We start from the raw sequence: 25,345 nt of genomic DNA on the forward strand, positions 1-25,345 counted from the left end.
CCTGACAGGACTTGCCCCCATTCCTAGCACTTGCCAGCTGATGTTGTGGCAAAGCCCTACCAGCCTGCACTTACTCTGGCTCATGCATGCACCAGTGGATACGGCTGCTTAGCCCAGCCTGGGTTTCCCCCTAATCCAGCACATATGCAGACCAAGGGGTTTTGTAGCCCTGCCAGGCCTGGTCTGCCTCTGACCCAGTTTTCACACTCACCAGTGGAAATAGTGGTCTAGCAGGGAACCCCCTCCAGCCCCCCCCCCTTACTGGGATCACCCATCCTTGCTCTTAGGTGTGCTGAGGGGTTCAGGGCCCTGTCTGTCATGCTGTACTCTGGCTGGCCTGCACCCAGGTCCAGTTCATGTTGTGGGGGTAATCACCTAGCCAAGCCTACCCAGCCCCTGGTCCTAGCCCTAATTTGAACCGGCTGCCATTGTGGCCCAATCTGGCCTGGCCTGTACCCTGTCCTGGTTCTCACGTCTGTCAGTGGGTGCTATGAACTGGCCCAGCCTGGCCTGCCCCAGACCTGACCCCACACGTATGCCAGTGGATACTGAAACCTGGCATGTGCTGGGCTGCTGCCAGTCTTGGTTCTTACACTAACTTTCAGGGACTTTATCCTAACAGAGGAGTTCTCTAAGTTCCTCTGTTAGGTCATCTCCCAGTCACAGATCTCACATACACCAGTAGATTGTTGGCTCAACCTGGCTTTGCCTACCTCCTGTCCTGGCAGATACAATGGCCTTGCCTGACCATCCTATATCCATTCCAGTTCCTACTGTGGGGTGCACAGCCCAGCCAGCCTGATCCATCCAGACCCAGCAGTCCTATACCCACCCTGGTTCTCACGAGCACCGGGGAGTGCTGGAGCCTAACCCAATCTGGCACACCCCAGACCCTGTCCACACCCATGGCGATGGATACTACAGTTATGTTTAGCCCAATTTAGTGCCCCCATTTGAATTCTTGTGCTCACCAGTGGGAACCACAGCCCAACCAGGACATCATCTTAGCTCCCCACCAGGCTGGCTCCCAGCCACACATCTAGTGCATGCCAATGGTTGCTCCAACCCAGCTTGGCATAGCCACCCTCACCCTCCATCTTAGCCTTTGCCATGGGATGTTTCAACTTGGTCTGGTCCAGCCCACCTCCAGTTCCAATTCTTGCTATAGCTTAGCCCTGCCCAGCCTGCCCCCATCCCTGGCTTTTACACAGAACAAGTGGAGAAGGCTTGTCTGGTGTGATCGACACCCAGGCCCAAATCACTTGCTCACCAGTGGGAGGTCATTGGACCCACCAGTGTGATGGGGATTGAGTCCATGAGCTTTGAGGTGGAGGATCTGGCAGATCTCAAATCATATGATTCAGGGCCTTGGGCCTGCCCTATGTGGTGGGTGCTAGATCCATGAGCCCCAGGGTGTGGGGCCCAGAGGGGTCTGGGTATCCTGGCCAGGTCACCAAGCCTACTTGCATAGTGGGTGTTGAACCTGTGATCCCCAGGGTGGGGGGCCCAGAGGGATCTGGGTCTCCTGACCAGACCAAGCTGGGTCTCCGGGGGGGGGGGTCTGCCAGAGAAAGACCCAAGTTTCCGAAAAAGAAGCCTCTGGCTGAACTGAGACAGTTGACAACCTTCTCCAAGCCCTTCTTTTCTCTCTTTGCAATATTTATTGAGTATTCTGGTAAAGGCTCAGAAAGAAAAGATTAATCCTACAGCGAAAGCTTCATTCTTATACCTAAGAAGTCACAGACAGGGGACGAATATTGATGGAAATGTGAAGAACGAAGGTGATTCTGTTGAAGTCCCAGATACGAATGAGGAGCATGTGATTGGGCAACGGAACAAGGGCTCTTCTTACCGTGAAGTGGCAGAGAACTTGGCTGAATTGTGCCCATATTCTAGTGTTTTGTGAAGGTAACGTGTGAGCAATGAAATCGGCTATTGGTTGAAGGAACATCTAAACGAAATGTTGGAGGTGCTGCTTCCCTTTTCACTGCCTATAAGAGGCAGGTAAGACGCCTCTCACACCTATCAGAGTACTGGCAGGATACCCAGCTGAAGCTCCTGAACACAGCTTGCTGTCAGTGCTGACCTTGGGAAATGACTGGGTTCCTGCCACCCATGTTGGACACCTGGACACAGCTCCCAGATTCCAGTTTTGGCCAGCATTCTGGTCTGAGATCATTGTAGCCATTTGGAAAGAGAACAGAGAATGAGTGCTGGCTCTCTCTCTCTCTCTCTCTCTCTCTCTCTCTCTCTCTCTCTTCTCCACCCCTTCTCTACCTGTCAAGTAAATAAGTAAATAAAATAATAAATTTTAAAATAAATTCTCTGACTATGAATTTTTAGTTTAAAAAGGAAATAAAGCGTAAAACTTTCCAACAAAAAAATCTCAGCTTATCTGTATTTGAAAATATGAGAAAGGTGAGAAGAAGGATATGGCCAAATTACCATTTCCTAGGGAGACTAATGTAGGGCGGGCACTCAGTGGCATCCAGATGCTATCAAGACAATGAGATGGTTAGCCCATTCCATGGTCTGACTTTGGAAAAAATGACCCCAAGAACATTTCAGAGACCGTAGGGACAGACCCTGCATTTGTAACCCCAAAGTGCTACCTCTGGAGGAACAGAACAAGGAAGGCTGCCTTATATTACAGACTGTGTTCCCATGCTTCATTGCTGTGCTTCTGAGTTGCTCCAGCTACAGCTCTGGAAGATTTTATTGAGAATTTGGACACAAAAAGACTGTGGTGGCAGAGACTTGCAAAGTTGTAAGACAAGAAATGATCCGGAAGTACTACTGCCATGAGACAGGATCCAAAATGAGGACTTCTAAGCCAGCGGTCTTGGAGCACAGAGCATGCAACCAAAAATTGTTCTTGAGCCTCAGACTTTCCTTTCAATTTCCCCTTGGGAATATGACTTTCTGTCCTATGCCTGTCTCAGCATTATATTATGGATATGTGTGACATATTTATGTTCACAGATTCACTATTAGAGGGCAATTTACCACACAGTGAATTATAACTTGGATTTCATCCATATTTGATTTAGAAAAAAATAGATGAGACTTTAGATTTGGATTTTGAATTTCGTGCTAGAATAAGATAAAATCTTAGGGATTATTGGAATAGAATGGATACATCCTGTTGTGACAAAGGACGAGGATTTTGGAGCATCAGGAGCTATGCGATGGTCTGAATATTTATCTCCCCTTAACCCAATTCATAGGTTGAAATTCTCCCACGATGATGTTCTCAGGAGGGGAGGCTTATGAAGCAATTAAATAAAGAGGCAGAAACCTTGTGAAGAAGATTAGTTTGTTTATAAAAATGTGCTCCAACAGAAACTCCTTGTTGCTTCTGCTGAGATCAGAGTAAGAGATGGATGTCTATAAGGAAGAGACCTTCCCAGGTAGCGAGCCTTCTGGAACTTCGACAGTGGACCTGATATGGAATTGATAGGTCACTAGCTTAGGACCACAAGATGGAAGCCACACTTCCCCAGCCTTTGGTTTATCCCTTCTATCCACCTGCAAGTCAAATGACTCCTTGTCAGAGGATACCACTCCTTGCCTGGGCCCTGAGGGGTGGTGACATGGAGCCACTCTCCTTTCAGACCCCATAGGAGCCCTTACAAGGAAGGGGTCTCTCTGGCTCTCTCTCACTCTTTCTCTCTCTGGAAACATGGAGAAGGCAGAGAGCACCTCTTTTAACCCTTTCTCTTCCTCACCCACTTCTTTCCTAAGTATGACCCATGTGTGTGATTTCCTACCTGTCTCGCTTTGTAAGCCATGTTTGTACTTATACTTAAAATGCCTTTTAACAAAGGGGCAAGAACTTAGAAAGAAATGTTATGCCCAAACTAACTGCCAACAGACTTACAGTCTGCATATCTGAGAAGCAAGTGAGTAATTGATAAGTCCCATAAGTCCACTGTATTTTGTTTAGAAGCTTAATGGATAAAGATAACAACCATGAGTAATAAATGTATTACCTCAAAGAGATATCTGCACTCCCATATCCATTTCAGTATCCACAGTAGCGAAGATGTATAAATAACCCAAGAATCCATGAGCAAGTGAGTGGATGAAAGAAATGTGGTATATAAACTCATGTGTACAAAAGAGTGTTCAGACTTTGAAAAACAGGAAATCCTGTCATTTACAAAACTATGGGTAAGCTATGAATATGTTATACTAAAGGAAATAACCTAAGTACAGAAGGACATAAACGACATAATCATTTTTATATAGAATTAGATGATTCATAAAGTTATATATATTATATATCATGCACAATTATATAATATATCATTGTATGTTATAAAACATATCTTACATATTTATATTTTATAAAATTATAAAGCATGTAAGACATAAATTATAAAATAAAATTTAATTATTTATAGTTATATGTATAGCTATATAATTATATGTATAATCATATAAATTATACATAAATGTAATTGAATGTGTCCAGAGACTGAGGGGATGAGAGAAGGGGTGTGTATTGTTCAATGGGAACAAAGATTTGCTTATGCAGGAAGAGTGAGCATTGATGAGCCAAGGTACATGTTAGCTCAGGTTAGTTACAAATCCTGTGTTGCACTGATTGTCCTTTGGACATTTTCAGAGAAACTGATTCTTACATTTTCTCACTGCTAGGGAAAAAAAAACCCCATACTATGTAAAGTCAATGATATAGTAACTTTTTATTTAATCATTTCATACTGTAGGCATACACATTATATTTTGAAACTTAAGTAGACATAATGTTTGTTTTTCAATTTCACCATAATAAGTCTTGTGTAAGGGAGATATTATCATAAAAATTTCGGAAAATACAATCCATCACATTAACATATCAAAGTAAATAAAAGGCAATGATTGCATTCATTTTACTGCCAAAATTTTGACCATATGTTCTGAAGGAACTGCTTAATCAGACTGAAGATATATTGAAATATACTTTCCTCAACTTCTTCTTTGATATTCTTAATTTTTTCATCATATCTCATCTTTGCCTTTTCTATTTTCTCAGCTTTTTCTTCCTTTGATTTAAGACTAGGATCATTTTCTATAAACTTAATTTCACTCTGTAACTGATCAGCATATGTTTTCTTTAAATATTCCTCCTTTTTTTGCAGTTTTTCCTCTATGTCCTCATATATCTTCTCAGAAAAATACTTCCCTTCATTTTCCTGCACCATCTTCTCTATCAGCTCCATCAGCCCCTGCACTTGAGCTTGCTTCTCAGCCTCCGCTGCTCTGTTGCTGATGGCATAACAGCGGTTCCCACACTCCTGGATGAGGCATTTTAGGTTCACATCTGCCTTTGCTAAAAAGTCATCAAGGCTACGGTTCTCCAGCTCTTCTTGGCGAGTGTACAAGACGACCATGTGCTTCATTGCTGACTTTCCAAAGAGAGTCTTTATCAGCGCGACCGTTTTCTGTTCTTCTTCTGTGTAGCGGCCCAGCTGCATAACCAGGACAATGGCATGAGGCCCTGGGCAGGAGAAGAGGACACACTTGCTGATTTCCCGGCAGGTTTTATCCAGTTTTTCCTCGGTGTCAAAGAACCCTGGGGTGTCTACAATAAGGAGTTTCCTCCCTTTCCAGGCCGTGAATGCTTTTTGGCAGCTGTTGGTAAGAGACTGGGCACTTATTCCAGATTTAAAGAGTTCCTTTCCAAGGATCGTGTTTGCTGTTGCACTTTTTCCACTTCCTGTCTTCCCCACCAGAACGATTCTCATTGCGTTCTTTTGAAAATCATCCATGTCTTTGTGAAGATGTTTGTTTGTTAGCTCAGGCACCTATGTGCAGACAGAGAAGAAGGGAGGGAAGAAAGGTCAAACTAAATGAGTAGAAAATATTCCCATCCTTCTTTTCTACCTCATCTGGCTAAACGCTTGTAATATCTTATACACAGACTCATCTCAATGGAAACTCAAAGATAACACAATCCAATTTCCATAGAAGAGTTGGGGAGAGTTGTGAAAGTACCAGGTCCAGAGATCTTATTAGTTCTAAATAGAAAATCCATGGTATTTAAACATTTCTGACTCTACAAAACTAAGGAAAAGTACATTCTTATATTTTGTGGAGGTTTTTTTTTTTTTTGAATCTTAGTAATTTATTTGTTTTATCTGAAATTTAGTTTTGCACAAGGAAAGGGACAGAGATACATTGTACTGGTTCAGTCCCCAAATGGCCACAATGGTCAGATCTCAGCTGATCTGAAGTGCGAGCCAAGAGCTTCTTTCAATCTCCAACATGGGTTCAGGGGCCCATTACTCGAGCTGTCCTCCACTGCTTTCCCAGACCATAAGCAGGGAGCTGGATTGAAGTGGAGCACCCAGGACATGAAACTGCACCCATATAGGCTGCTGGTTCTGCAGGCACAAGAATAGCCTGTTAAACCACCACGCAAGTAGCAGAACACTACATTTTTTTCCATGAAACAAATATAATATTGATTTCAAAAGCTGATAAAGATTTTATCAATAAAGCAAGTTACACTGGTGTCTCATTTAAGTATTAGTAGAAAAAAAAAACATAATTATTAGATCCCCCCAAAATACTACATTCTAATTAGGTATCATTTATTTCAGAACTACCATGGTGATTCAATAAAATATAATGGGTTATAACAACACAGAATATGAAAACATTAATAAGAGGCTTAACGAAAATCAAAATCATCCTTAGTTGGCTCTAAAATTCAATTTATTAGGAACATTTCTTAAAATAGGAATTAATACATACCTCTTTTGCATGAATTTATAAATTTTAAAACTTTGGTCATGACTTTTTACTTATTTGTAGGAAAACATGCTGACTATGAAGTTCATGTAGATGGATAAAAAAGCAAAGTCAATCTGGGTGGTGAAGGGAAAGGAAAACAATGATAACAGCCTTGTCCTACCAGCCAGACAGACATCATGGTCTCTGTCGTTAAAGCAAAAATGTGAATTAACTCAGGACACTGGGACTATAAGATTGTGATAAATGATTTTACATACCAGAACAATTAACTCAGCCTAATTCTGTTTGATAAAGTATCCCTGCAACCGTTTAAATTTGTTAGAATTTTCTAGAAAATTGTCACTGTTTAAATGGTTACTGAATCAAACATTTGATGTCAACTCAACTCACTAACACTCTGTTGTAACCACTCAGTCTTAACTACCCCAATAGGATTCGTCTCTCAGGAATATAAATGTCATTCTACATCTGATCAAGTGAGATCTGAGGCAGCATCCAGAAAAGGAACTGGGGCAGGCATATGACAGGCCTGGCAAGGAGGAGAACCTCACATATCTAGGCTGACATTTTAACCACTGACAAAGTTGAAAGGCACCGTAAGAAAAAAAAAATCATTAAAAGTTTTCCAGAATGTTCTTGAAAGACCCTGAGTATCTCCAGCCAGAGAAAGGCTGAGCAGTAAGAAAAGCATGGGTTTCAGATGTGGCCAGCCTGAACTGTTGCCCACACCGAGCAGTTCTGAAACATGCCCGAAGCTCCTCGAGCGTCAGCTCCTCTGTAATGAAAAGGGACAATAAAGTCAGTTGTGCGTGATTGTAGTGAGGCCTTCAGAAGGGCTTCTACAGGTGTGGCATAAAGAAAAGCACAACCTGGGATGGGTGGGGGAGACGGTTGGGGCTCCTCCATTTATCTCCCCCTTTACCCCAGATACAGGAAAAAAAACAATGTGGAAATAATAGTCTTACCCAATTTCCTGTAGCCCTTGAATCTTTGTGCCCTAACTGTGTAAAGATTGTCAAAAATAAAGAAAAAATGAAAAAAAAAAAGAACAAAGATAAGTGCACGCAGAGTCAAAGGTGGCTGTTATGAATACCATTAGCACACACACACACACAACATTTACTAAATGCAAATGAGGGAGTCACATTACACTGTTGGCATTTATTGGATTATACTACTTCTTACACCCTGAGGAAGAGGAGTTATGGAAGATAGCAAGGTTTGGGGTGTAACTAGTTCTCCATAAGCTGTGCTGTTAGGGACACAGTTCCTGTCTGCTGAGTGTTGAAATTCAGAACTGCCTGAATTCTATTGTTTTCTCTCATTAGTGGCCTGGATAACCCACAGAGAGTCACCAAATTCAACGACTGATTTTCCTCTGCAGTAAGCAATTTAGGCAGATGTCCCACAATCATTTTCCAGTTCTAAAAGTTTGCCTTGGAATCACCAACATTTCCAGTAAGATTGCCCAGAAATGCTTTGTGTCTGTGACCACAGGGATTTGATGGAAGGTGCCCTGTTCCACAAAAGTACTGTTAAATATGAGATGCACCGACATCATGACAAAACATTTTTTACTGTCTCCCCTTCACCCAATCTTTATCACTTTGGAAGTATCCTCTGTGTGACACAGTACCTGTTGGCACAGTACACTTCCCTATGTCAAACCCAAATCCACCCCAATCAAGTGCCTTGCTTCCTACTGTCTCTTATTAGTCTGTCACTTGGGATCCTCTACTCAGACAGGCTCACCTGTTGTTGAACCAGTTGATGCGTTCTCAGTTTTCTTCTAACAGGTTGATATAGCTGCTCCCTTTGCTGTGACTGTGAGGCAAGAGATCGCACTCATTAAACTTCTACTTTCAGGAAGCTCAGATTGGGTGGAGCCAGTGGAGACAACATTTGCCTTTAAAGAAAAAGAAGTAGTGTCCCTTTGCTAGGTAGCTGCTGCAAATTTCCCAAGTTGAAAACTATATCCACATGCCTGAAATAACGTCAAAGTTTCCAAAGTTAAATCTCAGAGTGAGGGTGATGAATCCAGTGGACCTGATTAAGTGACCCAAATATTGTGCAGAAAGCAAAGCACAGCACCTGGTCATCCTTCCTGGTGGAGGATGCTGAGAGTGGTCGGGGGAAGAGTGAACATGGGCACTGAACCTGGTGTTTCCCAGCATAGAACTGAGTGTACTGTACACTCAGCTTTTTTTACTGTAGTCTTTCTGGAAGACATCAGCTTACTCATTGGTAGATTAAGAGTACTGAGGCACAAAACCAAAAGAATCTAATATACTAGGAAACAACACTGTATAAGGGGACACTGAAGCCTGGGATATTCACAGCAATGACCACAGAGCTTCTGGAGATTGTGCATGAGGTTATCCCAGGTTTGCAGACATGTATGACTTAACAGGTGAAGATGAACCTGGAGAATAAACCCTCCTTCCTAATCTTCCTACCTGTCCCAAATTTTTCTACCTCAGACTCTGTAGGAATCTATTTTCCTGGGTTTATCTATTGAGGGATTTCAGTCTTGTCTGGAAATGTTTTTTGTTTACTTTCATGCTGATGAAAAGACACCTCCCATCTGCTGGTTTCACTTCCCAACATGCTCACCGCAGCCAGGGCAGGGCCAGGGTAAACCAAGAGACAGGAACTCATCCCTAATCTCCCATCTAGGAGTCAGGGACACGTGCACTTGAGCAATTCACTGCTGCCTCCCCAGGATCATGTTATCAGGAAGCTGGATCAAAAGCGGAGAGGCCAGGACTCCCACCAGTCACTTCCGTACGGGATGAAGATGTTCTCAGAGTGATTTAACCCCCTGTTCTGGAAACACTGAAGGCAAGTTCTCAGAATTCACACCAGTGATCATGTTCCATTTGGCTCTTGACCATGACCATGAATATACTACAATTTTATATATCATGTATATCTGAGAGAGCAAGCACACTCAGAGCTTTTTCTGTGTCACTACAATATTAGACAAATGCAAGGCTTTACTTAATAACACATTACAGGAACAGTAACATGAGATAGAAACAATAGTATCAAATGAGTTTCTGCTTTCTTCCAGTGCCTGCCTGAAAACCTTGCTGTGAAGAATTAAGCATACTTTGTTTCCGCAGCAGGGGAGAGTACTGTTTTCAGTACTCATGCCGTACACGAGGCACTCTGCAGAGGCAAACCCACCTCATGGGACCTTTTTTTTTTTTTTTCCAGCAGCCTAAACTATTAAGACAGAATATGACCAGAAATTGTTGAGAGTCTGCTATGTTCAAGACACTAACCTTTATGTTGATATCTCCTTCATTCTTTCTAAGATACAAAATGGCATGAACAGAAACTATGACTGAATTTTAGATCGTCAGAACTCCACCAAAAAATTGTGTTGTTTCCAAAGAAGAAGCCAAAAAAAAAAAAAAAAAAAGACTCACCTAGAAAGAAAGGTCTAGAAAGTTTGTAAAAACGATTGAATAACAGGTCAGAAGACACCAACTCTAAGCCCACGGCAATGGTCGTGTTCCTAATAGAGCTATATGCAACCATTGCTTAAATTAATTTATTAACTGCAACTGGGATTGGAAAGAAGAGATTGAGGATGTTTACATGCAAATTAAACATGCCACACACAACAGAAAAAGGAAAAGAAACATGTCACATGCCATTTCTTTCTTATTACACAAGCTTTGTTGAATTACACCTATGGAATATTTTTTCGTAGTATTTGAGAATGTGATCTTGTTTGGAATAACAATCTGTACTATAATCAAGTCAAGACAATGTTTTTGGGATAGGGCTTAATCCCATGAAAATGCCAAGACACAGAGTTTGGAGTGATGAATCCATAGGTCAAAAAAACCCAAATCTAATAATCACCTGTAACTAGGAAGAGTAAAAATATCCTCTCCTAGAGGGAGAAGAACATAGCCTTCTAATAACTTTATTTTTGACTAACAAAGAACAAAGCATGAACCTGAGCCCATGTCCCCAAAGTACTGCTGTGGTGAAGGGTGAACAGAGTCACAAACCACGTTGAGCGTAAACGCCACTCATGTACCAAGTACTGCTGTGACTCTGGGTGGATGTAGTTACAAACCACGCTGAGCACGTACCCTAGCCCATGTACCGAGTACTGTTGTGATGCTGGGTGGATGTAGTTACAAACAATGTTGACCATGAGCCCCAGGCCACATTCCCACAGTACTACTATGACACTGGATGAGCGTAGTTATAAACCATGTTGATGCTCAGAACAGCATTCCCCAAAGCAGCCACAAGGAACAGAGAGACCAGCCTTAGGACTCTGAGCTTGATAGTCGGGTGTGAGGGAGGGGAATGCTAATCTAAACCACCTTTGCTCAATGTTACTGTCTATGTGGGATTCAGAATAATGTGTAGATACTGATACTGGCGTTGTTGCCACCTGGCACAGAAGAGCCAATGAACTAACAGGCAAAGGTGCACACTTTGCTCACGGGGATTTCTGCGGCTCTCAGGCCACATCTGACCCTTTCATTGCCAGCTTGCCTTGACTTCCTTGGCTACATTCCCTCAAAGTCCAGAAAGTCTCCCTGTGGGCTTGCATATTTTGTGATAGTAATGATGGCAGAAAAGCTCAGGTAGGAGATTGGACATAGGCAAAGAATGAAAAGGCTGAACTAATCTTCAGACAGACTTCAATAATTTCCCCTCTCTGGGACTTTTTTGTACAATCTGCTGCTGCCTTTATTTCTCCTTTTTGGTTTCAATGTGACATTCATTCTGTATTTACTCCACTCTGATCCTCCCCAAAATAAAGTGGTCTCAACTACATGCTACATGGTAACTGTTCTAAATTAAACCTTACCAGAGCAAAGAGGAACAGCTGTTTTGCACAACTCAGCATGTCACAGCATACATTCTTTGTTTCCTATAAATTCTGCAACTTCAAGAAATAGGCAGCAAGTGGAACTGTTGTGAATTCACTTGTGCTAAACAAGGTAAGCATCCTGCCTATCACGGCCACTTCCTGCCTCACCTCCTCCACCTCCTGTCTTACTTGTCAAATGCAGTTGTGGTCATGTTGCAGGCAGGAGTGCAAAGCCATGGGGCCCACAAAGGGCACGTTAAATCTGGGTCAGGGAGAGGCATCACCATGGAGAGCACACTGAACTCTGCTCAAGCTCCATGCTGGGTTCTCCGCAGGCACATCCTGACTCAGGATGAAGCAATGGGGTTTTCTCTGAGTCTCCAAAACCCCACCATGGCCTCATCCAGGCCAGGCTTGTTAGCCTGCACTTTTGACTGTGGCATGAGCTAAATAAAATATATTCTGCTGCAAACTGGAGCAGGTATTAATTGGTGTTAATACTTTTCCAAACCCTAAGAAATCAAGTTCTCACGACCTAAGGAGAGATGAAGAGCTAGCTAATCAGCATCCTTGTTTCTGATTACTATTATGAAGTGAGAGAATTTGGAGCTTGCATGTAAAATTAATCATTTCCAAGATGTGAAAGAGCATAAATGACGATTTGGAACAGACACCATCATTTTTCTTGTGCTCTGCAAGTTTAACTGACTTCGCTTTATTAGGAGAGCAAGGACTTTCAGGTAAGAAGCCAGCCTAGGAAACAATGGAAGCTGCTCTATGTAGGTATCTGCTTAGCCATGTTTCATTCGCATGTGTCAATCAACAATTAGGATTATTAGGACATTCTCAAGGTCAGCTGGTCAAAGTGGCTTCAGCCCCGCCTAAGGAGCAGCACCCAGGGGAAACGGGGGCGGGGGGGGGCTGTATCTGATCCTTTTGGTATTTTCTCCTTACTTTGTGTTAGCCACACCTTGCTCCATGTGCTGGCAGAGAGCTTTTGAAACAATGTCCTGTCAATCTTCAACTTGATTTAACGTGTGCATGTCTTTTTCATTGATGGCAAGTTTCTTTATTTTAAAAGAAATCTATTTGAAGGAAAGTCACTGAAAAAGAGGAAGTGTGTGTAAATGTGTGTGTGAGAGAGAGAGAGAGAGAAAGAGAGAGAGAGAGTTTTTTCTTTTCTTCCTTTTTTTTAAGATTTTTCTTTTTTATTGGAAAGTCAGATACACAGAGAGGAGGAGAGACAGAGAGGAAGATCTTCCAACTGATGGTTCACTCCCCAAGCAGCCACAATGGCTGGAGCTGTGCCAATGCAAAGCCAGGAGCCTCTTCCAGGACTCCCACACAGGTGCAGGGACCAAAAGCTTTGGACCGTCCTTGACTGCTTTCCCAGGCCACAAACACGGAGCTGGACAGGAAGTGGAGCTGCCAGGATTAGAACCAGTGCCTATATGGGATCCCAGCACATTCAAGGCGAGGACTTTAACCACTATGCTAGCACACCGGGCCCAAAGAGAGAGTTTTTCAACCACTATTTCACTCCCCAAAAGACTACGGGGTGAGGCCAGGTTAAAGTCACTTGTAGAGATTAATCTAGGCCTTCCACATGGGTGGTAGGGCCCCAGGCACTGGGTCATCTTCTACTGCCTCTCCAGGCTCACTAGCAGGGGACTGGCTGGGAAGTGCAGTGGCTGGGAATCCTACTGGCACTCTATGGGCTGCCAGCATTGCAGGCAGCAGTGGAACCTGCTGTAACACAGCAGCAGCAGCCCTGACTTTGGATCTCTGACAGTCAGAGAGGGTAGAGTTTTGTAGTTTGGAATACAAATGCTGCATGTCTTCAGCAGTTAAAGTCATTTCAATGTAAGCACCACCAAAATGGTGTTCACTTGAATGACCTCAAGCACTCTGAGGCCAGTCAGTTGTCTGCCTGGATGAGGCTGACTCCTGAGGCTCAGAGCTGAACCATGTTCATGTTTTATAAGTGTGAGTTCCACTTGATTGCCTTTCCTTTTGATATTTCTTATTCTTAAAGAACTGTGACCTACTATTAACTGTGGGTTAAATTTAATGTTAAATTTTATGTGTCTTTTTGATTTTGTGGTTTGCTTCTTCACATTTCTAATTCTAATTTTTAACTAATAGATTCAGAACAACACTAATTTCATTCAAGAAGGTGAAAACCAACCTCTGTTTTGATTGTGTAGAATTGATGGGAACTATAATTTTGCTAAAGTCAGTTTTTTTATAATATATTAAATATATTCTGTGAAGACACTTGAGGTATTTTTGATTTGTGTTCTGTCAACCATTTTCTTATGTTAAAAAGAATTTCGTAGTTTTAACTCTTGTACTTGATTTATTCTGAGTTAATTCGCTTTTTTTTTGCAGATGGATACCCAGTTACCCCACAGTATATAAATTTTAGTCCCGCCATCAATATTTTATATATTTTTCATGGCATCCTCGTTTTTTGGGCAACCCCTCATATACACAGGTTATCCTATGTGACGCTGCAAAGCAGTTTCCCTTTCCCCACTGTGGGCTCAGCCTTCGCTGGGTGCAGGTTGAATCAGACAACAGCCTTATCCTCGGGACCCTGAAGTGTTTCTCCTTGTATTCCTACTAGCTCGTTCACTGAGCCTGGAGAAATCTCTGGGATTCATACTTCAACTGAATAGCAGAAATCAAATGTTGCTCACTTGACTTGAGTCAAGGATTAAGACCTCCAGACCTCCCGTTGCTTACATCATATATTCTGCTACCATTTTTCCCAAATTTCTTTTTTTCTTAAAAATTTGTGATTTGGGGCCTGGCGCGATGGTGCAGTGGTTAAGGTCCTCGCCTTCCACGCCTGGGATCCCATATGGGCACCGGTTCTAATCCGGCGGCCCCGCTTCCCATCTAGCTCCCTGCTTGTGGCCCGGGAGAGAAGTTGAGGACGGCCCAAAGCTTTGGGACCCTGCACCCAGAAGAGGCTCTTGGCTTCGGATCGGCATAGCATCTCCTGTTGCGCTCACTTGGGGAGTGAATCATCGGACAGAAGGTCTTCCTCTCTGTCTCTCCTCTCTGTATATCCGCCTTTCTAATAAAAATAAAATAAATCTTTTTTTAAAAAATTGTGTTTTTAAATTTATTTGAAAGGCAGAATGAGAGAGAGAGAGAAGATAAGCAGAGAGAGGTCTTTCATTTGTTGGTTCATTCTCCAAATGGCAGCAATCTCCAGGAGCTGGGCTAGTTTGTAGCCAGGAGCCAGGAGCTTAACCCAGGACTCCCATGTGTATGTAGGGGCCCAATCACTTATGCCTTCTTCCACTGCTTTCCCAGGCACATTGGCATGGAGCTGGATTAGAAGTGCAGTAGCCAGCACTCAAACCGATGCTTAGATAGAACGCCAGAATAGCAGGCATTAACTTCACCCACTGCCGCAATACTGGTCTCATTTATCTTCAGCAATGATCAGGAGAGTGTCCATTGCAGAGTTTTTTTTTTCTTTCTCTGCTTGTTTGTTACAAGAGTATGCATATATATATGTATATATATACACATACATGTATATATGCATATGTGTATATCACATATATATATGTATGTCACAATATAACTGTTTAAAGGAGGGTCACACTGTTTTGGTTTTTTAAAATCTGGCTTTAATTTTTACATACTACAGAGTAAGACAGAGAGAGAGAGAAAGGGAGAAATCTCTCACAATGCCTGCAATAGCCATTTCTGAGTCAGGACTCCAACCCAGCACAGAAGTGGAATGAGGATGCCTACGCAGTGTCTTCCAAACCACACCAAATTGCCTCCCTCAATAGTATATTGGAAAATGAGCAAACCAAATCAAGATTCCTTAAACTAGCATGCTGTCTGCTCCTGAAGACAGCAAGTCCCAGCGCAATGCCTTGGCATTCCTTAAGCACCAGCATGCACTAGCTTTGCATGTAAGGGACTCGTAGGCTTTCTCTCCAATACTGTCCCAGTTGTTGGCAGATGCTCTCCTGTCTACACGTCTCCCCGTAGATCACCTGGGATCCTCGGACTGTGGAGGCAGCAGGCAGAAGACACTGTAGGGAGAGGTATTTGCATTTCCCCCGCAGAATTAGGGATGGCTGGCAGTTTGTGTGTGAGGGTAGTGGTGTTGGGTACAAAACAAACATGATTGCTTGAATTTGGAGGAACAATAGGGCTCTTTCCTGGAACAGAGAGCCAACTCCTCCCTACACATATGGAGAGCTAGGAAGTGGCTCCAGCATCCACAACCAAGCCACCTACCCTCAGTCTACACTGAATTGCCCCATACCCCCAACGTGCTTAGGGAGATCCAAACCCTAGAAGAAAAAAATTCCAAACTTTTTTGAATGTTTTGATTTGTCTCTAAGTTGAAAATGTCCCAGGAGTTACTGTTCTTGCATGGGTTGCCTATGAGTGTGTATGCTGACGAGAAGGCCTCTGCTGGGCAGCAGACATTCCATAGGCCCTCCACGGCTGCTGGCAGCTGAGTCTGCCTCCTCCTCGGACCGGCGGAATGCTCTACTTTCAAGTTGCTGGGGGCTCAGGAGAACAGTATGTAGGGACTCACTGCCCTGTTAGCACAGAGGGAACATTCCTCTCCCCTATTTTCTGTTCTCATGCGTACACACCAGGAGAGGCACACGGCAGCATGCAGAAAGCGTTAGGAATAGCAGAGTGCAGTGCTTTACTTGCTGGGCATTTAAGGCACTTGAGCAGAAACATCTATAGATTTCGAGTTCTTTTACTACAATAAGAGCTGGCAATGCATTTATTTTTGAAAATAACAAATTCAATTAAAATCAACATGAGGGTCCTGAGGTTGTTCTTTGTGCTCGTTTTTAGTTTTCTGTCTATGGGAAATACAGGGACTGGGAGGACATATATTCTTATCGATTTTTAGGAGACAATCAACGGCAGGAAAAAGTAGTCTCAGGTTAGGGAAGACAGGCACGAGTGACAGCCATCATTTAACTGCAGCATGGGCCCAGCTCCAAGAGGTCCCAGGCTGGATTCTCCAGCCGGCAGGTCATGGGGTGGAGGAAAGGAAAGTGCGTGAATCCTGATGCAGAACAGAGATGCGTGAGACCAGTGGTTGACCCGTCCCCTCTATTGCTCACGACTGACCTCAGTGAAGACCTCGGGCTGGCACCTCCAGAGTAACACACAGAGCAGGAGAGAGCCCCCCAACACGAGGACCAGCTTCCATCTCCACCTGCTACCTAGCGACTTCTGCCACTTCCACAGCCAGGTCAGTGGCCATTTTGCAGTAGACCTCTGCATGCGGGCCTTCACCTTCTCCGCCACCATTTGGAGACGCTGCTCCGGGCTGGCCCAAGGCAGGGACTGCACAAAGCAGTATTCCTTGTTGGTGTAGTGGCTGCCCGCATTCTCCCTCACAAGGTGCTCTACCAGGCCCAGCAGCTGCTTCACCTGGGCCTCTTGCTCACTGCCGGTAGCTCCATTGTCGAAGGCACAGACTCTGCCTCCGCACTCGGCCACCAGCTCTCGCAGGGCCTGATTGTCCGTGCAGCGCACGTAGTCCTGTAGAGACCCACCGACAAGGTCCTCCTTCCTGGTGAAGACAATGACCGTCCGTGCCATCACATCCTCCCCGAACATCTCCTTCACCTTCATCACAGCCTCCTGATCATGGGCCGTGTAGCGACCCAGCTGGGTCACTAGGAGCAGTGCGTGGGGCCCTGGGGAGGAGAGCAGGTAGCAACGACCTCTCTCCACGCCCTCTGGGTCTGTCTTGGAGACTTCGGAGGTGAAGATGTCCGGGGTGTCAATGACATCCATGTGCCACCTGTCCCAGCTGCCACTAGCCACAGTGCACGTTCTGGTGACGGCGGAGGCTCCAAGCCTGGAGAGGAACATCTTCCTACCCAGGAGAGTGTTCCCCGTGGCGCTCTTCCCCACTCCTGTCCTCCCAGCCAGGATGAGTCTCAGCTTGGGAGCCTGGAAGGACTGGCTGTCATCTTCTAGACCTGGAAGAACAAATGGTGTCAATCTCCTGGCAGTTAACCCAACTTGCTCTCCAAAATGGAAACCTTCTTGCTTGTAGAACAAAAAAGGGTGGAATAGAGACTTGAATTCTCTCCCCACCCAACAGCCATTTTTTTTTTTTTTTTACCAAATCTTTAGAGCAGTCATCTGCTTATACAGTTTGAACTCCTGAGTGGTGCATACTGTTATTCTCCTTCTAAATTTGACTTTTCTGCACGCACCCACAGATGTTGCAACACTGCTGGACATGCCAGAAACGGCTCCTCTAGAATTTCCAGTCATCGCTTTATCTGAGTTAACTACTGGACATCCATAGCCAGGCACCCACACCCCATCCCATGTTTGAGCGTGTCAATGGATTCTATGTTGTTCTCCCAGATGCCAGCCGCGGGGAGGAAAGGTCGGGCAGCACTGCTTGATGATGGAACACCTTCTGAGGTCTCAGACATCCCCACCCCCACCCCAAGTGCTCTCAGTGTAACCTTTTTTTTTTTTTTAAAGATTTATTTTTATTATTATTATTATTTTTTTTATTGGAAAGGCAGATATACAGAGAGGAGAGACAGAGAGGAAGATCTTCCGTCCAATGATTCACTCCCCAAGTGAGCGCAACGGGCCGATACTATGCCGATCCGAAGCCAGGAGCCTCCTCTGGGTCTCCCGGGCCACAGGCAGGGAGCTGGAAGGGAAGCAGGGCTGCCGGGATTAGAACCGGCGCCCATATGGGATCCCGGGCGTGCAAGGCGAGGACCTTTAACCACTTGCGCCACCGCGCCGGGCCCCTCTCAGGGTAACCTTAAGGAAGCTGCTCAGTCTCTCCCAAATCACCTCTGCAAAAATAGCAATCATCATACATCATGGTTTCTGCTAGAACTACTGAGAGGGCTTAATAAAATCTCTTTCCTTCTCCCACCTTTCTCTTTCCTTCCACACTCTTCTTTTAAAAACTTATTCTCAGAAAAAACACATCCATTTTATCCCTCCATCCTTGTTTGTTAATATAGTCTGCCTGCTAACTGATGTTCACTTTAATGCATGTTTTGTAGTCTCTTTGCCTTCTGCTGCAGTCAGAGCAAATTTATTCCCCTCATTTTATTCCTCAGCAACCCAGAGAAAGGCTTGCGTCTCAGAGCAGAGCGCGGACAGAGATCCAGCTGTGGTGCAGACCTTGGGTCTTGGTGTTCTGCTCCAGTCTTGGGGGTCTTCCAGGTCTTACTCTTGTGCAATCCTAGGGAAGTCCCTTCCCTCCTCTTTCCCTAAGCTCCCATCTGGGAGGTGGGAGGAGAGGGGAGGGGATGTGTCCTTACCACAGACATTTTCTTCATCTCTCGCCATCTTCCGTCCTCCCATGCTTGCCTGCAAGAGTCCCAAACACAGTTTATTCGTTATTTGTTCATTCCATCAATAGAATGAAGTACATTAGTCAAAGACCAAAGCCATCGGTGACACCACAATGACATCAGTGTCAAGACCTGGCTCCTGCCTGCAAGTCTTAACATCTAGGTGTGTGTTTTTAAGGAAAGACAAGCAGCTAGACAGAAGTCAAAGAAACTTTGTCAGTAGTAATAAATTCTGCTAAAATTAAAACAACAAGCTGTATGAAAAATTATTTTGCATCTTGAAATCAATATACTTGTAAAAAAATAGCCTTTAATTTTGCTGATGCTTCAGGGGGATTATTTTATTATTCAGCTTTAACTTCATTCTGCTCTGATTCTTATTATTTCTTGCCTCTTGCTATTTTTGGTTTGATTTGTTTCTACTTATAAACAGACAGAATTTTAGTGAGACTGAAAACAAAAAAGAAAAGAATCTTTTTTTAAAAGGAAAGAAACTTTTTAAAGAAAAGACTTATTTATTTTTTTAATTGAAAAGTCAGATTTACAAAGAGAAGAGACAGAAAGATCTTCTATCCACTGGTTCACTCTCCAGGTGGTCACAACTCCTAGAGCTGAACTGATGCAAAGGCAGGAGCCAGGAGCTTCTTCTGGGCCCTCTAAGCAGGTGCCCTCAGCTGTCTTCCACTGTTTTCCCAGGCCACAAGCAGGGAGCTGGAAGGGAAGTGGAGCAGTCAGGACACGAACCAGCACCCATATGGGATCCTGATGTGTGCAAGGCGAGGACTTCAGCCACTAGGCTACTATGCTGGACCAGAAAAAAAAGTCTTAAATAAATAAAATCAGAGATGAAAAATAATAAATTATATCCCAAGCTGCAGTACTACAAAAGATAATGAAAAACTACTAGAAACTCTGAGCAAGTTAGGTATAGAATGAGTATAACTGGGTATCAGGGTGTGGTTCACTAACTCTGGAATCTAGAAATCAATGCAACAGAAGACAGAGAACCCAGACATTAATACATGTTCATGTAGCCAACTGATTTTGACAAACATACAAAGAACAAACATTGGAAAAACAACAGTCTTTTTAACAAAGCATGAAGGCAAAATTGGATAGGAACAGAAAGAAGAATGAAATTAGATCCTTGTCTCTCAACAGCTCAAGATGGTCAAAGACCCAAGCATAAAGCATGAAATTGTGAAACTCCTAAAAGAAAACATAGAAGAAACATTTACATACACAGGCAATGGTTTCTTGGATAAGATTCAAACAGCACAGGCACCGAAAGCAAAACCAGACAGAGGAATTGTCTCCGACTCAGAAGCCACTACACGGCAAAGAAATCAGTGACTAAACTGAAGAGATATCTAACAAAATGGAATAAAATGTTGACAGGCTACTTATCTGAAAAAAGTGGTTAAGATCCAGAGATATTAGAAATTCAAAAAATTCGGTTAAGAAGGAATCTTTCCAAATTCCTCTTATGAGCCAGCATTACCTTAGTTCCAAAACTAGAAAAAAAAAAAAAGATACATTAAAGAAAGAGAACTAAAGGTCAATATCACTGATGAATATAGATGCAAGAATTCTCAGCAAAATATTAGCTTATCAAACCCAACAAAACATCAGAGAGGTCATTCACCCAGACCAAAAGGGAGTTATCCCTGGTATGCAATACGTGCAAATCAGTAAATGTGGCGCATCACACTAACAAAGTGAAAAATAAAAACCACATGATTAGTTCAATAGATACATAAAAAGCAGTTGATAAAATACAATATCATTTCATAATTTAAAAAAACTTAAACTTTTGGTTTAGAAAGAATCTACTTCAGCACAATACAGGCAATATATTAAAAACCTATAGTCAGCATCAAATAAAATGGAGGAAAGTTCCAGAACCAGACAAGAATGCCCACTTTCACCACTGGTGTTTAATACACTTCTGGAAGTTTTAATCAGAGCCAATACTCAAGAAAAAGAAATCAAAGGGATACCAATTAGGAACGAGAAATTAAATTACCCCTGCTTGCAGATGACATAATTCTGTATATATAGGGAAAAAAGACTGCATTAAGACTAATGACCTCAATAAGAGTTTGCTAAAGTTGCAGAATATAAAAGCAAAACATACAATTATATACACACACAATGCCATGGCTGAGAACTTGTAAGATCAGCTGCTTCACAATAGCTAAAAAAAAAAAAAAAAAAAAAAAAAAAAAAACCACTCAGATATCTTGAAATAAATTTAATCAAGGAGGAGAAACATTTATGCAACAAAAATTAGAAAACATTAAAGAAAGAAATAAAAGAAATAAATAGAGAGCCCAGTGTGGTGGCCTAGCAGCTAAAGTCCTCACCTTGAACCGCCGGGAATCCATATGGGCACCCGTCCTAATCCCCGCAATCCAGCTTCCTATCCAGTTCCCTGTTTGTAAACTGGGAAAGCAGTTGAGGACAACTTAAAGCCTTGGGTTCCTGTACCTGCGTGGGAGACCTGGAGGAAGTTCCTGGCTCCCGGCTCCTGGCTTCAGATCAGTGCAGCACCAGCTGTTGCAGTGACTTAGGGAATGAATCATTGGACAGAAGCTCTTCCTTTCTGTCTCTCCTCCTCTCTGTATATCTGACTTTCCAATAAAAATAAAATAAATCTTTAAAAAAAGAAATAGAAGAAGTCACAAAATATGGAAAAATCAACCATGTTTGTGAATTATTACAATTAATATCATTAAATGTCATACTAGTGAAAGATTCAATGTGGTCCCAATCAAAATACCTAGTGCATTCTTAAGTGTAGAAAAGATAGCAAAATTCATCAAGAAATAAAAAAGACCCCAATTGGCTAAAACAATCTTAAACAACAAAAACAAATCTGGACTTCAAAACCTATTACAGGGTCCCAGCAGCTTGGCCTAGCAGCTAAAGTCCTCGCCTTGAACACACCAAATCCCATATGGGCGCCAGTTCTAATCCCAGCAACTCCACTTCCCATCCAGATCCCTGCTTGTGGCCTGGGAAAGCAGTTGAGGACAGCCCAAAGCCTTTGGATCCTGCACCCGTGTGGGAGACCTGGAGGAGGTTCCTGGATGTTGGCTCGGGGTAAGCACAGCACCAGCCGTTGCGGTCACTTGGGGAGTGAATCATCGGACGGAAGATCTTTCTCTCTATCTTGCCTCCTCTCTGTATATCTGACTTTGTAATAAAAATAAATAATCTTAAAAAAAAACCTATTACAGGATAATTGTAATAAAAGCAACCATGTACTAGCTCAAAAAGCAACATAAAGATCAATGGAACAGGGTAGAATTCCCAGAAATGAACCCACATATCTGCAGCCAACTAAATTTTTGGGAAACCAACTGAAATCAATCCAGGGAGAAAGGACAGTCTCTTCAGCAAATAGTTCTGGGAAAATTGAATCTTTGTGTGCAGAAGAAACAAGACCCATACCTAAAACTTTATATTAAAATCAGCTCTAAATGGATCAAGAATCTAAATCAACACCCTGCATGACTTAAACAACTGAGAAGATGCAGGGATAAAGTAATCACATATCTCTTCGTGACTTAATAAATGACCTGATAGCATCAAACTACTAGAGGAAAATGTTAGGGAAACTCTGTAAGACAAAACTTCTTGGAAAAGACCCCAGAAGCACAGCAATTAAAGCAAATACAAACAAATGGGATTATATCAAGCTAAGAGAGTGTCTGCACTCAAAGCAAGCACCCATCCAAGTGAAGAGGCAGCCGACAGAACAGGAAAAAATATTTGAAAACTATAAAACTGTGTAACTGACAGAGGATTAATATCTAGGAGCTATAAAGAGCTCAAGAAGCAGCAACAACAAAACCAATGGGTAAAGATATGAGTTGGTATTTTTCAAAGGATGAAATTCAAATATCTTGCAGACAAGTAAAAAATACTCAGGATCATTAGCTGTCAGGGAAAAACAAAGAAAAACCACAATGAGATTTTATTCCCCCCCCCCCAAATTATGATGGCTATCATCCAAAAAAATTTTTTTAAAATCCTGGAGAGGATGGAACATGTTCCCCTAATTCACTGTTGATGGTAAACTCTTACAACCATTACAGAAGACAGTACAGGAATTCTTCAGAAATATGAAAATAGATCCACCATATTATCCAGCCATTCCACTCCTGGCAATTTCCTGAAATGAAGCTAAATGAGCGTGTGAAGGAGTATTTCGCCCCCCCCCCATGTTTATTGCATTTCAGCTCACAATAGCTAAATTATGGAGCCAACTCAGATTGCCATCAACTGATAATTGATTAAAGAAAAAATGGTACGTTCACATTGTGGAATACTACTCAGCCACACGAAGGAATCAAGTCTTGTGTTTTGCAACCAAACAGATGCAACTGGAAGCCATTATGCTTCATGAAATTAGCCAGTTCCCAAAAGACATCATATGTTTTCTCTCGACAACTAATACATGGAGCACAAAAAATGCGATCTATAATGAGAGTGACATTCTGGGATTTATTAGTGCATACAAGAGTTGTGTATAACATTGAGGAAAAGTAGGCCTTTATGTATTTTTTTCTGCTTGCTCTGCGTTAATATCTTTCCCCAGTGCAGTGTTAAGCCTGTGATTGTGCAGTGAAGTGAAAGTGCGCCATTGCGAATATTAGAAAGAAAGAAAGAAAAAGAAAAAAAGATAAGGAATGAGAGTGGGAATTTGAGCAGGAGTTAGGATACAGTGGGAAGTATTCTGTGTTCCTAAATCTGCACTATGAAGTACATGAAATGTGTTAATTTTATATGAATTTTAAGAAAAACGAAATGGACAAAGTACATGACCACAAGGTTATCAAAAAATGGATACAAATGACCTAGGACGTTAGAAAGTGTGATAGCCACCTGTGAAATACAGTTCAAAAACTCAACGAGCTGTCACCGTACCACTGTTACAGTGGTTATTATAAAGAAGACAGAAAGCAACTAGTGCTGGTAGGATATAGAGAAAGGGGAATGGAAAATATGATATATACATACACAGATTTCTTTACATATCTTCATATATATATGTTTTTAAACTACAAAAAAAATTGCCGTATTATCCAGAAATCCAGAACAGATATATATCCAAAAGACATGAATCGCCCACTTCATCCTGTTTATTACAGCAATATTCATAATAGCTAAGATGTCCATCATGGGATAAAGAAAATGTTGTGTATAAGCACAATAGAACATTACTGAGCCGCAAAAATAATGATATTCTGTCCTTTGCAGCAAAGTGGGTGAAACTGCAGAAGCTGATGCGAAGTAAAATAAAGCAGATGGAAAGTCAGATACTGCCTGTTGTCCCTCAATCTGAACTCAGAACGGTGATCATCAAAGGTTGGGAGTCTCAAAAAACTATGGGAAGCTGAGCACTGCTTATGAATTTTAACTAATATATCAAACCGGTGCAAGATGCCAGTAATAGGGGAATCTGGGTATGGTTTATTTGTTGTGACAAATATAGCATGAGTTTTTAATAACAGAGGAAGCTGAGTGTGGGGAATACGGGAGCTCTTCATGATCCTTCACAATATTTGTTTTATAAATCTAAAACAACTCAGAAGCAAAGTGTATTTAAAAAAGAAACAACATATTCTTGTAGTTGACACCGGAACAGAGCTAAAACAGCTGTGTATATTTAGCGTGCTGGTTAGAGCAAGAATTTGGCTGAAACAAGAGGTCTTCACCAATGATGAACCGTGCAGAAGGGAAACAGAAAGGATTTAGTCCAAAAATAAGGAGTGTCCTTTCCAGAGTTGGTGAAAATGCTTACCACTCTTTCCAAATCTAGTCCATTTGGAAATTGGATCACCCTTATCATCCTGGAAACATGTGACTCCTTCCAGATCACACTCCCCGTCCTCCACCTAACTGTCAGGAGCTCTCACTCAGTCAACCTCATTGGAACCACACCTTTAGGCACTGACTGCTTCCTGCCCTCACCCCGGTGTGCTCCCAAACCTGGAACAGGCTCACCTTCCCTGGTGCCAGGCTCTGGAATAGAGTCTGCAAGGCCCTTGTTTGCTGCTTTCCCCTCGGTGCGAATGTAGCAGCCTTCTTCCTCCCACATACACAGAGGAAGTCACACACAACTCAGAGCTCAGGGCTCAGGAACGGCTGAATGGTTAAGGGACTTAAAGAGACAGAAACACTCACCAGTGAGGAGGTGTGGCGGACGTGCAAGGCTTCCACTACAAACATCATCCCCTGCTTTGGACTCAGGTGCTGATTTCAGAAGGTCCCTAAGACGCTGACATCTTTTCTCCATAGGGGCTACAATCTTAGAATATTTGAAGCATTTGAAGCCGGGGTCATAACTTTGAACAGGTAAAAG

General features: G+C 42.7%; 1 protein-coding gene and 1 long non-coding RNA gene across 2 annotated transcripts in view; both read right to left on the reverse strand.

The window, feature by feature from the left end:
- Positions 1-19,456, reverse strand: part of LOC121170707 — a 35,224-nt gene extending 15,768 nt beyond the window's left edge. Inside the window, exons 1-4 of the mRNA XM_041001947.1 lie at positions 18,940-19,456; positions 16,735-17,613; positions 8,515-8,606; positions 4,899-5,810 (exon numbers count right to left, since the gene is read on the reverse strand). Of these exons, the coding sequence (XP_040857881.1) occupies positions 4,899-5,810; positions 8,515-8,606; positions 16,735-17,613; positions 18,940-18,982 (1,926 nt within the window). The 5' untranslated portion in view covers positions 18,983-19,456. The remainder of the gene's footprint in view (positions 1-4,898; positions 5,811-8,514; positions 8,607-16,734; positions 17,614-18,939) is intronic.
- Positions 19,457-19,937: 481 nt separating this feature from the next.
- On the reverse strand, positions 19,938-25,115 carry LOC121171019. Its single transcript, XR_005886078.1, has 2 exons — positions 24,988-25,115; positions 19,938-20,486 (listed from the first exon to the last, which is right to left on the reverse strand). It is a non-coding gene; the product is annotated as an uncharacterized LOC121171019 (long non-coding RNA).
- Positions 25,116-25,345: the final 230 nt, after the last annotated feature.

Source organism: Ochotona curzoniae, unplaced genomic scaffold (genome assembly GCF_017591425.1).
Source record: "Ochotona curzoniae isolate NIBS_2020 unplaced genomic scaffold, NIBS_Ocur_1.0 scaffold_2476, whole genome shotgun sequence".
Lineage (NCBI taxonomy): Eukaryota > Metazoa > Chordata > Mammalia > Lagomorpha > Ochotonidae > Ochotona > Ochotona curzoniae.